Raw genomic sequence first — 15,394 nt, 5'->3', positions numbered from 1 at the left:
GGTGGGCGGCGCGGGCGGAAGTGCCGCTCGGGGCCGGAAGCGGCGTTGCAGCCCCCGGTGAGGCCGCGGTGCTCCCGGTGCCCCAGGACCCCTTAAGCCCCCCCGGCCCCTCCGGAGTCCCCGGGATCCGCCGGCACCGCCCGGCCCCGCCGCCGCCATGTTCCTCACGCGCTCCGAGTACGACCGGTGAGTGCCACCCACGCCGCGGCTGAGTCACGGGCCTGGGCCCGAGCGGTCCGGGCCGCCCCCACCGGCGCCTCCCGTGCTGGGATCGCACCGGGAGCTGCCGGGAGCCCGCAGCCCTGCCGCGGGACCGGGGCTGCCAGGATGGGACGGAGCGAGGGCGAGGGGAGCTCGTGGTGTGCGGGGATGGGGTACCCGGGGTAAGGAGCGTGCCCAGGGGAGCGGCGGGGCTGGGAAGGGAACAGAGCACCGGGAGCGGCTGAGGGAGCTGGGAAGGGGCACAGCCTGGAGAAAAGGAGGCTCAGGGGAGACATTGTGACTCTGCACAACTCCCTGACATGAGGGGACGGCCGGGAGAGTCGGGATCTGCTCCCAGGGAACAGGGACAGGAGGAGAGGGAACGGCCTTAGGCTGGGCCAAGGGTGTTTCCTTTGGATGTTGGGAATTTTTTCATGGAAAGGGCTGTCCAGCCCTCACACAGACTGCCTGAGGCAGCGGTGGAGTCCTCATCACTGGAAGGGCTCAGAAACCACGTGGAGGTGGCACCTGGGGACAGGGGTGAGCGGTGGCCTTGGCAGGGCTGGGGGAAGGTTGGGCTCCATGATCTCAAAGGACTTTTCTACTCTCCAAGGACTTTTCCAGTCTTAAGGATTCCAGGATCCCATGGTCAAACAGGACCTGGTCTGGCTCCTGGTGCTCCCTTTGCATTCCAAAGTGTTCCAGGACACCCCACCTGCTTCTCACCTGTGCCTTGACCTGCTGGCTCTCCTTGAGTCCATGACCACCCTGGGTCCCACCCTGTGGCTGTCCTGTGTGAGGGGACATGGCCCTGCTGTCCCCTGCCCCACCTGTGCCCAGGTGGCCTCACCCTTGAGCAAGGCCTTGGTTTCCTGCCCTTCTCACTGTGTGTTCTCCTTGCAGGGGTGTGAACACCTTCTCTCCAGAGGGGAGGCTCTTCCAGGTGGAATATGCCATTGAGGCCATAAAGGTACTTTTTAAAAAGTTTCTTTCAGAGTTTCCTTCCAAGATTTCCCTCAAAATCTCCTTTCTAAATCTGGGCTCCTTCCAACCCCGTGCAGGAATTGCTCAGGACTTGTTGGAACCTTGGATGCTGAGAATTTTAAATTTTCTCTGCTGAAAGGCACAGATCCACAAGAGAACATTGCATTTAACCTGAGGCTGTAAAGAAGGCTTCCAAAATTGATTAATAACACTGGAATTACGAGGGTGTAGTTAATTAAAAGTGTGTAATATCACAGAATAGAAAACTTAAACTTTGGGGTTGTAAAATATAATAATAAATATGAAGCAAAATAGAAGCTTTAGAGTCGAAACAAATTGTTCTTCTTTACCTTCTTCATAGACTTGAGTGGTATTTTATAACTAAACAGAAATTCCACACTGCAGGCTTCAATAAATCAATTATTAAGTTAAAAGAGAAATTAATTTAAGTAAAATTTTAGTTTAACTTTAAAAGACCTTCTGACAAGAGATAGTTAACCATTTTGTACCTTACTAATGAACAGCTAAAAAACTCACAGCTGTGACTCTGTAACATTGATAAGAAACAATGAATACCTAAATCTGAACACAAACTATCATCTCAAGTACCTTCAATCCCAACCCCAATGAAAATGAAAAAAAAAAAGAAACAAAGAACCCACAAGGACTAATCCAGGCTGTGTCTGTTTCCTCCAGCCAAACATCCCACAGCTCTGCTCTTTTATGGGTCAGGAAGGACCAAAACCCATTGATTTTCTCCAAAATGCAGTGGAATGTTCCCTCCCCTGTCCTACCAAGTGATTTATCCCCAAAAAATGCAATCCAAAGCTGTTTATCCACAAATCAAACCTAAATCACTTCTTGGGTGGATTTAAAGGTAAAGCTGGAGGTTGTTAGGAGCAAATCCACCTTTGCTGGGCCAAATGGCCTTTGGGGATTAAACATCCTTAATTGATAAATGTCCTTAATTGATAAATATTCCTGTCTGTTGACATTGATAGAATGTGGGTGTTGATTTGCAATAAGCTTAAATTTGGAAGAAACAGGTCTAGTGATGAGGGGAGAAAACTCTGAGGTGTTTGAACTGGGGAGAAGGGTCCTGACTTCATCTTCCCTGTGTTCCTTTAGCTCCTTGGAGCACTAAAAAGAGGAATAAAGTAATAATGTAACAGAAAAAGTAATACAAGTATCAAGAACTTGGGAATTAAAGCTCCCAGGGGGATGTTGGTGACCATGCTGGCTTGATTAATAAAAACAGATCTCCTGCCATTCCTGTGGCTGTCGGTGCAGCTTTCCAGGGAATTTTGGGGTTAAAATTAAACCCCATGTCTTGAAGTGGATGTTGGGAGGGAGCATTCCACTGTGCAGCTGAGACAGTTCTGCCAGGAAATTCCCTGGTGTGAGAGCTGGGAGTGCTGGGAGCAGGCTGGGATCCAGGCAGGGCTGCTGGGATCAAGGTGGGGTGGAGGTGATTGTTGGTGGGATCAAGGCTGGGGTGAGTTCAGGACTTGGTGGGATCAGGGTGGGACCAATGTGGGATTAAATAGGATCCAGATTAGGGGCTGGGATTAAATAGGATCCAGATTAGGGGCTGGGATTAAATAGGATCCAGATTAGGGGCTGGGATTAAATAGGATCCAGGTTAAAAATAAATAGTAAAAAATAGGATCCAGCTAAAATCCAAAAAGGATCATGGTGGGATGAAGGTAATTGTTGGTGGGATCAAGGCTGGGCCGAGTTTAAGAGTTGGTGGGATCAGGGTGGGGTTAAAGTAGGACCAGTGTGGAGGTTGGTGGGATTAAATAGGATCCAGATTAAGAGCTGGTAAAATCCAGATTGGAGGCTGGTAAGATCCAAAAAGCATTGGTAGGATCAAGGTGGGATCAACGTAATTGTTGGTGGGATCAAGACTGGATTGAGTTTAGGAGCTGGTGGGGTGAAGGTAGGACCAGTGTGGAGGTTGGTGGGATTAAATAGGATTGAGGTAAAGGCTGGTGGGATCCAGATTAGGGGTTGGTAAAATCCAGATTAGGGGGTTGGTAAAATCCTGATTAGGGGCTGGTAAGATCCAAAAAGCATTGATAGGATCATGGTGGGATCCAGGCAGGGCTGGTGGGATGAAGGTGATTGTTGGTAAAATCAAGGCTGAGTTGACTTTAGGAGTTGGTGGGGTTAAGGTAGGACCAGTGTGGGGGTTGGTGGGATTAAATAGGATCCAGATTAGGGGCTGGTAAGACCCAAAAAGCATTGGTAGGATCAAGGTGGGATGAAGGTAATTGTTGGTGGGATCAAGGTGGGGTTAGGGTAGGACCAGTGTAGGAGTTGGTGGGATTGAACAGGACTGAGGTAAGGGCTGATGGGATCCAGATTAGGGGCTGGTAATATCCAGAAAAACATTGGTAGGATCATGGTGGGATCAAGGCAGGGCTGGTGGGATCAAGGTGGGATGAAGGTAATTGTTAGTGGGATTAGGGCTGGGTTGAGTTTAGGAGTTGGTGGGATCAAGGTAGGGTCAAGGTAGGATCAGTGTGGGATTTGGTGGGATTAAATAAGATGGAAGTAAGAGCTGGTGGGATCCAGAAAAGCATTGGTAGGATCATGGGGGGATCAAGGCAGGGCTGGTGGGATGAAAGTGGGATCCAGGCAGCTGTTGGTGTGCCCAAGGTGGGATCAAAGTAGGGGCTGTTGGGATCAAGGCAGGGATCTGTGGGATCAAGGTGAAAGTTGGTGCAGTTGAGGCCCACTGGGATCCAGGCAGGGCCTGATGGGATCAAGGTGGGACCACAGCAGGATCCAGACAAGGGCTGCCAGGAGCCCCTGGGATCTGTCCCTGTGCTTGTGGCCCTGGTGACACTGAGGTGTCCTGCAGTCCTGGGGTGGAATTGCTACCTGGGGTTCTGGGGAGAACAGGAGCTTATGGAAAGCCACGTGCCCAAGCCAGAGCTGCAGAGGGATTTGTACTGATGTGGGAAATTCTCTCACCCTTAAAGGTTTAAAAGAGTTTAAAATTCTCTTTTCCCTCTGGCAGAGGAGAATTCCCAGGGCCTTTTACACTCAGCAGGCTCCACAAACTGCTGTTGCTTGAAGGATTTGCAGCTGGGGAAGGGGCTCAGCCTGGAGAAAAGGAGGCTCAGGGGGGACCTTCTGGGACCCACTGGAATCCCATGGATTTCACCCTCCCCATAAGCTTTAAAATCCACCATGCCAAGCCAGAGTGGGTTTGTGTGTGGGTGACACAATTGAATCCAAACCAAAACACCTGCAAATAAGTCAGAGTTAGCAGTGAGCTGTGTGAGAGCTGGCTGTGGTGGTGTTTTGCAGCTTGGCTCCACAGCCATTGGGATCCAGACCTCAGAGGGAGTTTGCCTGGCTGTGGAGAAGAGGATCACATCCCCCCTGATGGAGCCCAGCAGCATTGAGAAGATTGTGGAGATCGACTCCCACATTGGTATGGAGGAGGGATGCATCCCTCTGCATCAGATCACCCCTAAAATTGTGAATTATTTATGAGAAGAGTCCATCCCCTGGCAATTTGGGGAGTTGTGTGTTGGGATGAGCCCTCCCTGCCAGGAAGGCTCATCCCTCCCAGTGCACACCAGCTCCTGGTCCCTGGTTTTGCAGGCTCCAGGGCAGCAGGAGGGAGCTCCAGGAAGCAGAAAGAGGCAGCTGAAGCTCCATCCCCCTGCCTCAGTAACCTCCCTTGTGAAAGTTCATCCCAAATGTAGCTCTGGGAGGGCAGGGAATTGTGGTGGGCCTGGCTGGGGCCAGTTTCTCCAGGATCACTGATGCCACCCTTGCCCTGAGCAGCCCACAATGGGCTCATGACCAAATATGTCACCCTGAAGGGCAGGAAACCTCCAAAATTCCTGTGTTGCTTGCTCCATGGGCAAGAGTCCAATTTCCTCCTCCCAGGAGCTTGTGAAGCAATCCCCTCCTCCCAGAGTGGGATCTGTGCTGGGATTCCTGCAGCCTCTGCTGCCTGTGGGGCAGCCAGGGCCCTTCCCAGGTTGTTCTGGAGCAAATCTGGTTCAATCCCATGGAGTCCTGGAGGCTGGAAAAGCACTCTAAGATCTGGAGGAGTCCAACCATCCCAAGGCCACCACGGATCCATGTCCCAAAGTGCCACATCCTCACTTTTTGAACCCTTCCAGGGATGGGGACTCCAGCAGTGTTCACAGGGCAGCCTGTGCCAGGGCCTGACCATGCTTTCCATGGAAAAAATAATGGAATATCTGACCTGAACCTGCCCTGGTGCAGCTTGGGGCTGTTCCATCTTGTCCTGGGAGCAGAGCCTGACCCCCCCAGCTGTCCCCTCCTGTCAGGAGTTGTGCAGAGCCACAAGGTCCCCCCTGAGCCTCCTTTTCTCCAGGCTGAGCCCCTTTCCAGCTCCCTCAGCCCCTCCTGGTGCTCCAGACCCTTTCCCAGCTCTGTTCCCTTCTCTGGACATGCTCCAGTTCCTCATTGTCCTTCTTGTGAGAAACCCAGAACTGTTCCCAGGTGTGGCCTCAGCAGTGCCCAGCACAGGGGGACAAATCCCTTCCCCACCTTCTCACTCAGGGACCAGCTCCTCCCTGTAGCCCTTGGTGTTTTTGGGCATTGTGGGAGAAAACACATCCCAAATAATGGATGGAATAACTCAGGAATGACTCCTGGTTGCCCTTTCCCTTGCAGGGTGTGCCATGAGTGGCCTAATAGCTGATGCAAAGACTTTAATTGACAAGGCCAGAGTGGAGACTCAGGTAAGATCTGGCATCTCTCTTCTTAAATTAGCAGCACAAATCCCAGGAACTCCTTGAAAATCTTGGGAAAGGGAAGATCATTCCATCAAAGAAGCTGGTGGGAAGCTGGAGGCTTGTTGGGAGTGTAGGGGCTGTCTGAGTGTTCTGGTAAAATATTGGATATATTGGTTTTCTTTTTATCCCCTTAAATTTCCTGGATGCCTCAGGTGCTTGGAAGTCCCAGGTACAAATCTGTTCTGCTGCAAAGGATTTTCCTGGGATTTTCTCCTGCATATCAGCACTTTTCCACCCTCTGGAGAGCTGTAACACATTCCTTGCACAGCAGATATTGGGATAAATCCCTTCAGCCTTGCATTTCCCTGTTGGCATCCCAAGCCTTGGTATCCAATTTTCTGTGGAGTTTTGTACATCCCACTCTCCCTGATGCTTCCATGGGTTAACTGGCTGTGCCCTGGGTTCCACAGGGAAGTTATCCTTGTGTCCCCCACCTCAGCCATGCAGGGGGGGGACACAAGGATATAAAATTCCCATATTTTGGGCACATGGGGCTAATGGGAATTTTTATTTGGATTTTCCTGCAGAATCACTGGTTCACCTACAACGAGACCATGACAGTGGAGAGTGTGACACAGGCTGTGTCTAACCTGGCCCTGCAGTTTGGGGAGGAAGATGCTGACCCAGGAGCCATGGTGGGACTGGGGGGATTGGGGGGATTGGGGAACCCCCCTGTCCCCCCTGTCTGACCCATTCCCTGCTCTGTCCTGCAGTCCCGCCCGTTCGGTGTCGCTCTGCTCTTCGGAGGGGTGGATGAGAAGGGACCCCAGCTGTGAGTTCTGCTCTCTTAATCCAGGGAAAAGACCAAACCTCCACTGCAAAATTCCCAGGCTGTTTTAAGGACTTGATTCTGGGGTTCTCCTTAAGCCAACCCCTTGGGGTTTATCCCATTATGTCCTTGATATGTTTGTTAATCCTGTTAAACCCTTTTCCAGAGCCCCACCTGCTTGTTTGGCATGGAAAATCATCATATCTGCCTCAAACCCTTGCCTTTTTTAATTAAAAATGTGATTTCCTGGGGAGGAGGGAAGTGCTAAAGCTCTCCTCATCTTGAGTGTATTTGTACCTTTCCCTAAAGGACCGGCAGAGCCACCAGTAACATAATCCATGTGACATTCCTTGGGGAGGTGTTGGAGCAGCTGTAACCTGAACTCAGCGCTTCAAATGGCCCCACTGGAAGTGGGAAAGGCTTGACAGAGCCAGACCAGTCAGGTCTGCCTTCCAGCAGGGAAAAAAACTTACTGAATTTATTAAAAAAAAATTTAGGATAAGATGGGAAATCCAAAGGGAAACAGTTCTCTGAGGAAAGAGGGCAGTGTTAGAGTGTGTAAGCTGCCAGCCCAGGAGCTCTTGGGGCTGAATTCTAGCTCCAGCTGTGCAGGGAGCTCTGGGGGTTGGTGGGAGAGTCCTTGGGGTGCCCTGGGGTGGGATGGGGTGCAGGCTGTCACCCCCTGTCCCCACAGGTTCCACATGGATCCCTCGGGGACGTTCGTGCAGTGCGATGCCAGAGCCATCGGCTCCGCCTCCGAGGGAGCCCAGAGCTCCCTGCAGGAGGTTTACCACAAGGTAAGGGCTGCATTTGGGCTTGGGGGTCACCTCTGTGGCTCTGGGGTACCTCACCACTTCCCAGGATCCCCTCATTCCCTCCCCAGTGAGGATTTAGGATTGGGCTGGAGAGGAGGGGCCTGAGCTGCTCAGGGCAGGATCACTCCTGGGCAGAGGATCCTGTGAGTAGGTGCTGAGGATCTCTACAACTGAGGAGCTGCTCCCAGCAGCTGCTCTCTGCCTGGGAGATAATTAAGGCCATGTCAGGAAGTTCTCTATTAATAAAAACTGAGCTCTGGGTGCTGCTGTCAGCATCAGCCTCTGTGTGGGTACAGCTGGAAGCATCCTGAGCTCACAGCAGCACCTTCAGAGAAGGGAGCAGCTTCTGTGCTGGAAGTTCTGATCATGTTTGATATTAAATAGAAATTTTTTCCCCCATGGAGGAGGGGGTTGCCCACTTTGGGTGGTAAGAAACCAAACCCTGATGAAAAGCACAATTAGTGATGGTGGCTTGGAAGACTCATTTGTTCACTAGAACTCTCCAAATTACCCAAATTCTGGATTCCCTGGATTGCCAACCCTTTTTCAAGTGCAGAGTTAGTGAAACACAGCTGTGCTGCACATCCCTCTGGCTCTAGGGATGCCTGGGATTTATCAGATTAAATGCAGCATGGAGGTTTCTGCCTAGGGGGAATCTGGCTTTTTGGGAGGGAATTGGTGAAGAGAAACAGTCCCTCCTGTCCCAAATGAACCATTTTTAAATTAACCAGATTTATGTGCCCGAATGAAGCATTTTGAAGTCTCAGAAAGGCAGGATTTGACTGTCTCTGTGGATATCCCTGCCCTGCCTGCTCCAGTCTCCCAGGGATGCTGCAGATCCCTTGCTAAGCTGCTCCTTTGGCTGCCTGGCTCAAGGGATTTGGGAGAGGGGAGGGAGAGGGGCCAGTGCTGAGCCTGCAGCTTGTCATCCATGAGCCATTTGTTTTGCAGTCCATGACGTTAAAGGAAGCCATCAAATCTTCCCTGGTCATCCTGAAACAGGTCATGGAGGAGAAGCTAAATGCCACCAACATTGAGGTGAGTCCTCCTGCAGTCAGGATTGCCCCTGGAGCATGGAATGGAGCAGCTCAGGGCTTCCTGAGCCAAGTCCTGCAGGTGTTCCTGCCCTTTTCATCACATCCTGTGGGGCATTTTGGAAAAGTTGAAGCTTTTCCCTTCCAGAGGTGCAGAGCCTGGTCTGTTTTCATGGCTGATCCATGTGGTATTTGCAGGGTCCCCAGGATGAGAGGAGTCTGACTCCATGTTCTTAGAAGGCTAATTGATTATTTTATGGTTACAAATGACTTTATGATTATAAATATCATTATATTATATTAAAGAATGCTATACTAAAACTATACTAAAGAATAGTGAAAAGGACACAGACTGAAGGTTTAGCAAGAATGATAATGAAAGCTCCTGACTCCTCAGAGTCTGACACAGTTGATGGTGATTGGTCATTAATTAAAAACAATTCACATGAAATCAATCAAACAATAATCAGTTGGTAAATGATCTCCAGATCACATTCCAAAGCAGCAAACACAGGAGAAGCAATCAGATAATTATTGTTTTCATTTCTCTCTGAGGCTTCTCAGCTTCCCAGGAGAAGAAATCCTGGGCCAAGAGGATTTTTCAGGAAATATGACAGTGGCAGATCCAGGATGAGCAGAAGGGATTCTCTGACCTTCTGCAGTCAGCAGAACCCAAATACCACCCAGACTGCTTCCCCTGCATCTAACCATTCTTTTTTGCCTTGCTGCTTGTAATATTAGAAGGAATGAAAATTACCCAGCTCCTGGGCTGCTATATTAGTCCTGGGGCAGTGCCAAAAATCCCTTGGACAGTGGGAGCAGCAAGGATCCTCCAGGAATGGCTGTGCCCCTGGAGCCCTGGGGGCAGGCAGCACCCACAGACCCCCAGAGCTGCTCCACAGGCTCCTTTTTGGGTGGGAAAGGTCCAAACCCTCTGCACTGGGTGGGGTAACTGGCAGATGAGAAGCCAGGCTGGTTTATCGAGTTTGCTTCTATTTTGGGTGGGTTATGAGACACCAGACCTTTCCAAAGTGTGGCATTCCAGCTCCTGAGCTGCTCTCTCCTCCCCTTCCTTCCCTTTGAGTGCTGGGAAACCTTTTCCTAAACAGCCCCAAGGTATTCACCCCATTTTTATATTAAATATTGCTGTGGGGGGACCATTCCTGCTGGCATTCAACTTCCTTTGGAGGGGAAGGCCAACAGCACATGGAAACTTGGATACTCTGTCCCCAAATCATGCCTTGTGGCTGGAATCTCCTTCCCAGGTGCTCTCCCAGCCCTTGGCCATACATTTTTTCCTGGTACAGTGCAGGCAGAGGAATGTGTACAGTATCCTGATGTCATGTCCCTGTTTAACAGGGCTTAACTGTGCTTGGCACAGCCCTGGAGTGGGGTGGGATGGTGCAGGGGGGAAGGACAGCAGGAATGTGCTGAGGATTGAAAGGTTTCTATTGACTCAAGGCACCCCCTGGCTGAAAATCTGCCACCTGAAGAGCTCTTTGCTTCCTAGAAGTATGTGCCTCTCCCATTTCTTGGCTCTGGTCATGCTGCTGTGGCATTTTCCATCTAGGAACAAAGAGAAGAGGGAAAGTGTGGCTGTGGAAGAGTTAAATCCATTGGTGGCAAAGGTCAGGAGCCTGAGAGGACTTCACAATTTTAGATTAATGACTTCCCTGTGAAGCTTTGGTAGGGAGAAGGTGAGGGACAGGTGTGGAGAAGCAAAGGAATTGGTGTCTCTGCTGGTTTTAGTGTTCATAAAGGTTTGTTTTTTGTATTTAGAGCTGGTTTTGGTGCATAAATCTGGCTCTGGTTGGGCCCAGGATCAGTCCAGGCTGGTTTGGTGCCCAGAGCAGCTGGGGCTGCCCCTGGATCCCTGGAAATATTCAAGGCCAGGCTGGACAGGGCTTGGAGCCACCTGGGACAGTGGGATGTGTCCCTGCCATGGCAGGGTGGCACTGGATGGGCTTTGAGGTCCCTTTCAACTACTCCATGATTTGAGGGGCCTAAAGTGGCATCTCCAAGTGTCTCCACCTTGTCTGAGAGGTCTGGGTGAAACCTGGGCTGGCAGCAGCTCTCAGGCTGAGTGTGGGGAAAAACACCTGGAAAAACACCTCATGGCACCTCCCTGCCCTGGATCAGAGGTTCCTTGTGCTGGTGAAGGGGAGGGGTTGTGAGAAATCACCCTGGAACAGCTCTGGGATCTGCTGGGATGCTCCAGAACTTTCCTTCAGGGTTTTGGGTGCATCCATACACTTTGATCCTGGAGAGTCAAACCATGTGCCCAGTGCCTGTGAGTTCAGGAGCATCCCAGGGAGCAGCCCTGTCCCTGTTCCCATCCCTGTCCTGATCCCATCCCTGTCCCTGCCCCTGCTCCCATCCCGTCCCTGTCCCTGCTCCCATCCCAGCCCTGTCCCTGTCCCTGCTCCCAGCCCTGTCCCTGTCCCTGCTCCCATCCCATCCCAGCCCTGTCCCTGCTCCCATCCCATCCCAGCCCTGTCCCTGCTCCCAGCCCATCCCAGCCCTGTCCCTGCTCCCATCCCAGCCCTGTCCCTGCTCCCATCCCAGCCCTGTCCCTGCTCCCATCCCGTCCCTGTCCCTGCTCCCATCCCATCCCTGTCCCTGCTCCCATCCCGTCCCTGTCCCTGCTCCCATCCCATCCCTGTCCCTGCTCCCAGCCCAGCCCTGTCCCTGTCCCTGCTCCCATCCCTGTCCCTGCTCCCATCCCTGTCCCTGCTCCCATCCCTGTCCCTGCTCCCATCCCTGTCCCTGCTCCCATCCCTGTCCCTGCTCCCATCCTATCCCATCCCTGTCTCTGCTCCCATCCCATCCCTGTCCCTGCTCCCATCCCATCCCTGTCCCTGCTCCCATCCCATCCCTGTCCCTGCTCCCATCCCTGTCCCTGCTCCCTGCTCCCATCCCATCCCATCCCTGTCCCTGCTCCCATCCCATCCCATCCCATCCCTGTCTCTGCTCCCATCCCATCCCTGTCCCTGCTCCCATCCCATCCCTGTCCCTGCTCCCATCCCATCCCTGTCCCTGCTCCCATCCCATCCCTGTCCCTGCTCCCATCCCATCCCTGTCCCTGCTCCCATCCCATCCCTGTCCCTGCTCCCATCCCAGCCCTGTCCCTGCTCCCATCCCAGCCCTGTCCCTGCTCCCATCCCAGCCCAGCCCCGTCCCTGCTCCCAGCCCAGCCCCGTCCCTGCTCCCATCCCAGCCCCGTCCCTGCTCCCAGCCCAGCCCTGTCCTGTCACAGACATATTTTATAAAAAATCCTTTCATTGGGATCTTTTCTCCCATGTTTTGCTGCTTTGGAATGTGATTTAGAGAATTGTTTACCCAGCATGTGAAATTGTTTTTACTGATGACCAAGGACAGCCACCTGTGTCGAGGCTGTGAGCAGTCACAAGATTTTATTATCATTCTTTTTCATTCCTTGCAAGCCTTCTGATGAAATCCTTTCTTCTGTTCTTTAGTATAGTTTTAATATATCATTTTCTTTTGAAGGAAATGATATATTATTATATTTATTAATTTTATATATTATTTCATATAATAATTTTATTATCTAATATATTATATTATATATTAATACCAATATTAAGATATATTAAATAATAATACATATAATATATCAATATATTAATATATATTAAATAATATTATAATTATATTTATTGTTTAATATATATTATATATTATATAGTATATATTTATTATTTTATTATATAAATAATTTTTAATATAATATATATAATAAAATAGCCTTCTGAAACATGGAGTCAAGATTCTCATCTCTTCCCTTGTCCTGAGACCCCTGCAAACACCACCACACCATCCTGTCCCCATCCCAGCCCTGTCCTGCCCCACCCCAACCTATTATGGGATATCCCAGCTCATTCCAGGCTATCCCAGCTCTCTCTGGAGCCCTGGCATTTCCACTGGCACAGCTGTCCCTGGTTTAGCTCCCATCCCTGAGCCAGCTGTGAATATTTCTGCTCACGTTTCTCCTCCAGGCTCCTCCTCTCATTCAAGTATCCCTCATCCCTGGTGCTGCCTCTGAATGTTTCTGTCTGCCCTGGCTCTGTGCTGTCCCTGATTTCCTTAGAGATCTCTGCCTCAGTTTCCCTGAGCCCCCTCAGCTCCCACACAGGATTTGTCCCCTTGGTCCCTGGAGGAGCAGAATCCTTTGCAGAGGCAGGAGTTCTCTCCTGGGAGGTTTTGATGGCTTTTCCTGACTCTGATTCTGTGCTGTCCCTGTTGTCCTTAGAGATCTCTGCCTCAGTTTCCCTGAGGCCCCTCAGCTCCCAGACAAGCCAGGATTTGTCCCCTTGGTTCCTGGAGGAGCAGAATCCTTTGCAGAGGCAGGAATTCTCTCCTGAGGGTTTTTGATGGGTTTTCCTGACTCTGACTCTCTTTTCCTTAGAAATCCCTGCCTCAGTTTCTCTGCCTCATTTTCCCAGTTTTTCTGAGCCCCCTCAGCTCCCAGACAGGCCAGGATTTGTCCCCTTGGTTCCTGGAGGAGCAGACTCCTTTGCAGAGACAGAAATTCTCTCCTGGGAGTTTTTATGGCTTTTCCTGATTCTGACTCTGCTGTCCCTGTTGTCCTTAGAGATCTCTGCCTCAGTTTCCCTGAGTTCCCTCAGCTCCCGCACAGGATTTGTCCCCTTGGTCCCTGGAGGAGCAGAATCCTTTGCAGAGGCAGGAGTTCTCTCCTGGGAGGTTTTGATGGCTTTTCCTGACTCTGACTCTCTTTTCCTTAGAAATCCCTCCCTCAGTTTCTCTGCCTCATTTTCCCAGTTTTTCTGAGCCCCCTCAGCTCCCAGACAGGCCAGGATTTGTTCCCTTGGTTCCCAGAATCCTTTGGAGAGGCAGAAATTCTCTTCTGGGAGTTTTTGATGGCTTTTCCTCCATTCATCCAGTCCTCCCAGGCAGGATTTGTCCTCTTGGTTCCTGGAGGAGCAGAATCCTTTGCAGAGACAGGAATTCTCTCCTGGGAGTTTTTATGGCTTTTCCTGACTCTGACTCTCTTTTCCTTAGAAATCCCTGCCTCAGTTTCTCTGCCTCATTTTCCCAGTTTTTCTGAGCCCCCTCAGCTCCCAGACAGGCCAGGATTTGTTCCCTTGGTTCCTGAAGGAGCAGAATCCTTTGCAGAGACAGAAATTCTCACCTGGGAGGTTTTGATGGCTTTTCCTGACTCTGTGCTGTCCCTCTTTTCCTTAGAGATCCCTGCCTCAGTTTCTCTGCCTCATTTTCCCAGTTTTTCTGAGCCCCCTCAGCTCCCAGACAGGCCAGGATTTGTTCCCTTGGTTCCTGAAGGAGCAGAATCCTTTGCAGAGACAGAAATTCTCACCTGGGAGGTTTTGATGGCTTTTCCTGACTCTGTGCTGTCCCTCTTTTCCTTAGAGATCCCTGCCTCAGTTTCTCTGCCTCATTTTCCCAGTTTTTCTAAGTCCCCTCAGCTCCCAGACAAGCCAGGATTTGTCCCCTTGGTTCCTGGAGGAGCAGAATCCTTTGCAGAGGCAGGAATTCTCTCCTGGGGGTTTTGGATGGCTTTTCCCCCATTGAGTGGGAGCAGTTCCCACTAAAATTCCCTGCTGCTGCTCCTCTTGAGGAGGCTGAGTCAATTCAAAGCTATTTGTGCAGCAGGCAGCTATTTTAGGGCACCATGGAGCTGGAATGATCCTGCTGGCCTGGCAGATCAGGAGAAGGAACAGCTGCTCCCTGCTCTCCTCAGCCACATTTAACCCCTTGTTCCTTCTCTTGCAGCTTGCCACGGTGGAGCCTGGCATGAAATTCCACATGTACACAAAAGAGGAGCTGGAGGAGGTCATCAAGGATATTTGAAAAAGAGGGAGAAACCCCCCCAAAAGCTCCAAGCCCTGCCCTGACCAAAGGAACTGGTGCAGCTCACCCAGCTCCTGGGATTTCCCTCCTCACAGCACCTGCATCTGCTGCTCCTGCCAGCTCCAGAGGTTTTTTACCTTTTCTGGACAGAACTGAGCTTTGCCCCAGGAGGGAATGAAATAAATCATTTTGTTACTCTCACTGGGCTCCTCAGCAGGGGGGGAAAGGTGGGAAGGGAGGGATTTGGAGCCCAAACTGGGGGTGGATGGGGACAGCAGCTGTGCCAAGGGCACTGCCAGGCCTGCTGCAGGAGTTAGTCTCCCTCTTGTGGTGCTGTCCATGGGGAAATCCAGGTGTCATTCCACACTTCTTTTAAAAAAATAGAGAGTTTTTAATCTGCTCAGTGCATTCCTCCCTCTTTCTCCAGTGTTTTTTTATCTGTAAGAGTCCCTGGAGCTCCATCTGCTTCTCTGCAAAGAAATCTACACTCAGCCTTGGGGTTTGTGTTTCCTTCTGGTAGGGCTTGAAAAAATCTTGTTAGATCAGAGCCCACCAAGCAGAAACAGGGATCATGGGCTGAGGCAGCCCCTCACCACTGAAATCCTGCAGGGTTTTGAGTTAACTCTATTTTACACCAGAAAATTCCTGCTTATCCCACTTAGTTTTTTTTATTCTCCAGCAAAAATATCTCTCTGTGTCCTCAAAACAGTGTCTGGGAATCAAAGCTGGGTCTGATAAGGGAATAAATTAAGATTAAAAGAGTATTTTCCTATAAAATCATGGTGGTGGGGAAATGCAGCTCTGCCTCAATCCTGGCAGCTGCTCTGGGCTGCCCTGAGCAGGGCAGAGGCCTGGAAATCAAAATCCAGGATAAATTTGATTTCAAATTTCAATTTCAAATTACAATTTCAAGATAAATGATGGTATCACCCTGAACCAAGCAGCAGTGGC

General features: G+C 50.8%; 1 protein-coding gene across 1 annotated transcript; it reads left to right on the top strand.

Moving 5' to 3' along the window:
• The first annotated feature begins 4 nt into the window (after nucleotides 1–4).
• On the top strand, nucleotides 5–14,644 carry PSMA5 (proteasome 20S subunit alpha 5). Its single transcript, XM_071450313.1, has 9 exons — nucleotides 5–186; nucleotides 1,105–1,171; nucleotides 4,507–4,633; nucleotides 5,857–5,924; nucleotides 6,506–6,613; nucleotides 6,692–6,750; nucleotides 7,442–7,544; nucleotides 8,514–8,600; nucleotides 14,366–14,644. The coding sequence occupies exons 1-9, from the start codon at nucleotides 158–160 to the stop codon at nucleotides 14,441–14,443; spliced, it is 726 nt and encodes a 241-aa protein (XP_071306414.1). The 5' UTR covers nucleotides 5–157; the 3' UTR covers nucleotides 14,444–14,644.
• The last annotated feature ends 750 nt before the right edge of the window (nucleotides 14,645–15,394 follow it).

Source organism: Agelaius tricolor, unplaced genomic scaffold (assembly GCF_023055355.1).
Source record: "Agelaius tricolor isolate 1412-34295 unplaced genomic scaffold, bAgeTri1.0.p SCAF_30, whole genome shotgun sequence".
NCBI classification, from domain to species: domain Eukaryota; kingdom Metazoa; phylum Chordata; class Aves; order Passeriformes; family Icteridae; genus Agelaius; species Agelaius tricolor.
This window is presented reverse-complemented; position numbering and strand designations above follow the sequence as displayed.